Source organism: Antrostomus carolinensis, unplaced genomic scaffold, assembly GCF_000700745.2.
Source record: "Antrostomus carolinensis isolate BGI_N321 unplaced genomic scaffold, ASM70074v2 scaffold36402, whole genome shotgun sequence".
In the NCBI taxonomy this organism is placed as follows: domain Eukaryota; kingdom Metazoa; phylum Chordata; class Aves; order Caprimulgiformes; family Caprimulgidae; genus Antrostomus; species Antrostomus carolinensis.
In genome coordinates, this window is record NW_010302298.1 from 1 (window position 1) to 1,276 (window position 1,276).

The 1,276-nt window shown below is 61.3% G+C and overlaps 1 protein-coding gene across 1 annotated transcript; it reads left to right on the top strand.

The window, feature by feature from the left end:
* Window positions 1-372: 372 nt before the first annotated feature.
* LOC114818374 (membrane progestin receptor delta-like) lies at window positions 373-1,176 on the top strand (the record flags this gene model as incomplete). The annotated part of the gene is made up of 3 exons (XM_029083965.1): window positions 373-423; window positions 706-833; window positions 971-1,176. Coding segments are annotated over exons 1-3 (385 nt in total), but the record flags the coding sequence as incomplete, so codon positions are not given.
* Between the last annotated feature and the right edge of the window lie 100 nt (window positions 1,177-1,276).

The following is a 1,276-nucleotide window of genomic DNA, read 5'->3' on the forward strand; positions in this document are numbered from 1 at the left end:
TGGGTGGTGGGCACAGGGACGTGCCATCCTTTTCTCCCTGCCCCTTTTGGGTACAGGTAATAGGGATGGACCCCAACATTCCCCGCAGGGATGGATGCCATCTCCCCTCCCCACCCCACGGGAACTCCCCAGGAAGTGTTGGCCACGTCTGGCTGAGGGACTCTGCATGGGGACACTGTGCCACATCCCCACCAATGTTTCATCTCCCCCAGGTCACCCATCCTGAGCCCGGACAGCATCTCTTCACCCATCACGGGGCAGCCCCAAGCCCATCCCATCGCTTCCCCAGCGGGGTGTGAGATGGGGCCAGGTGAGGAGTGAGGAAGTCGAGCTGAAAAGGTCCCCCCCAGCGCTGGAGCCCCGACCCACGAGATGCTGAGCCTCAAGTTACCCCGACTGCTCAACATCAACCAAGTGCCCCAGGTCAGAGAGGAGCTTCTCTTCCCTAAGCCAGGGGCTTGGGGGGGGTGGGGGGGGTTGGGGAGGTGACAAATGGGAGCAACGTGCTGGGGTGGCTGTTCCTCACCCTGGGGCACTGCTCAGCCCCTCCTGGGACCACCTCCCATGGGGGGACATGTCCTCACAGTGAGGTCCTGGGTCTGAATCACAGGCATCCTCCTTTCACCAACCTTCCTTCCTTCTCCTCCAATTTGTCCTTCCTTCCTTCTCCTCCAACTGCCACCGGTGCCAGTCCTTGCCTTGCAGGGGTACCAGGAGCAGGGGATCCTCTTTGGGTATCGCCCCCCCAGAAGCTCAGCAGCTGATTGCCTCCTCAGTGTCTTCCAAATGACGAATGAGACCCTAAATATCTGGACCCATTTTGTACCTGCCTGGTAGGTACCATGTCCTGGGTCCTCAGCCCAGCATCGCACTCTCAGCATCCATGGGAGGAGGTGGTGGATCTCCATGGTGGGGAAGCAGGGACAGGGGACACCCAAGGGTGCCATCCTCACCTTCCTCCACCCCACAGGTATTTTGTGTGGACCCTGGTGGGGCGGCTGCGAGGTCCGGGGGACCGGGAGGACCCCCATGCCTGGCCCCTCCTTGCCTACCTGCTGACCTGCTGCATCTACCCCCTGGCCTCCAGCTGCGCCCACACCTTCAGCACCATGTCCACCCGCACCCGGCACATCTGCTACTTCTTTGATTACGCAGCTCTCAGCATGTACAGCCTGGGTAAGGAGGGGCAGAGGGATCAGGGGGGTGCTGGTTCCCAGGAGCTGAAGGCATCTGGGACAGGGCTGAACCCTGGGTGCTCAGACAGCTCATATCCATG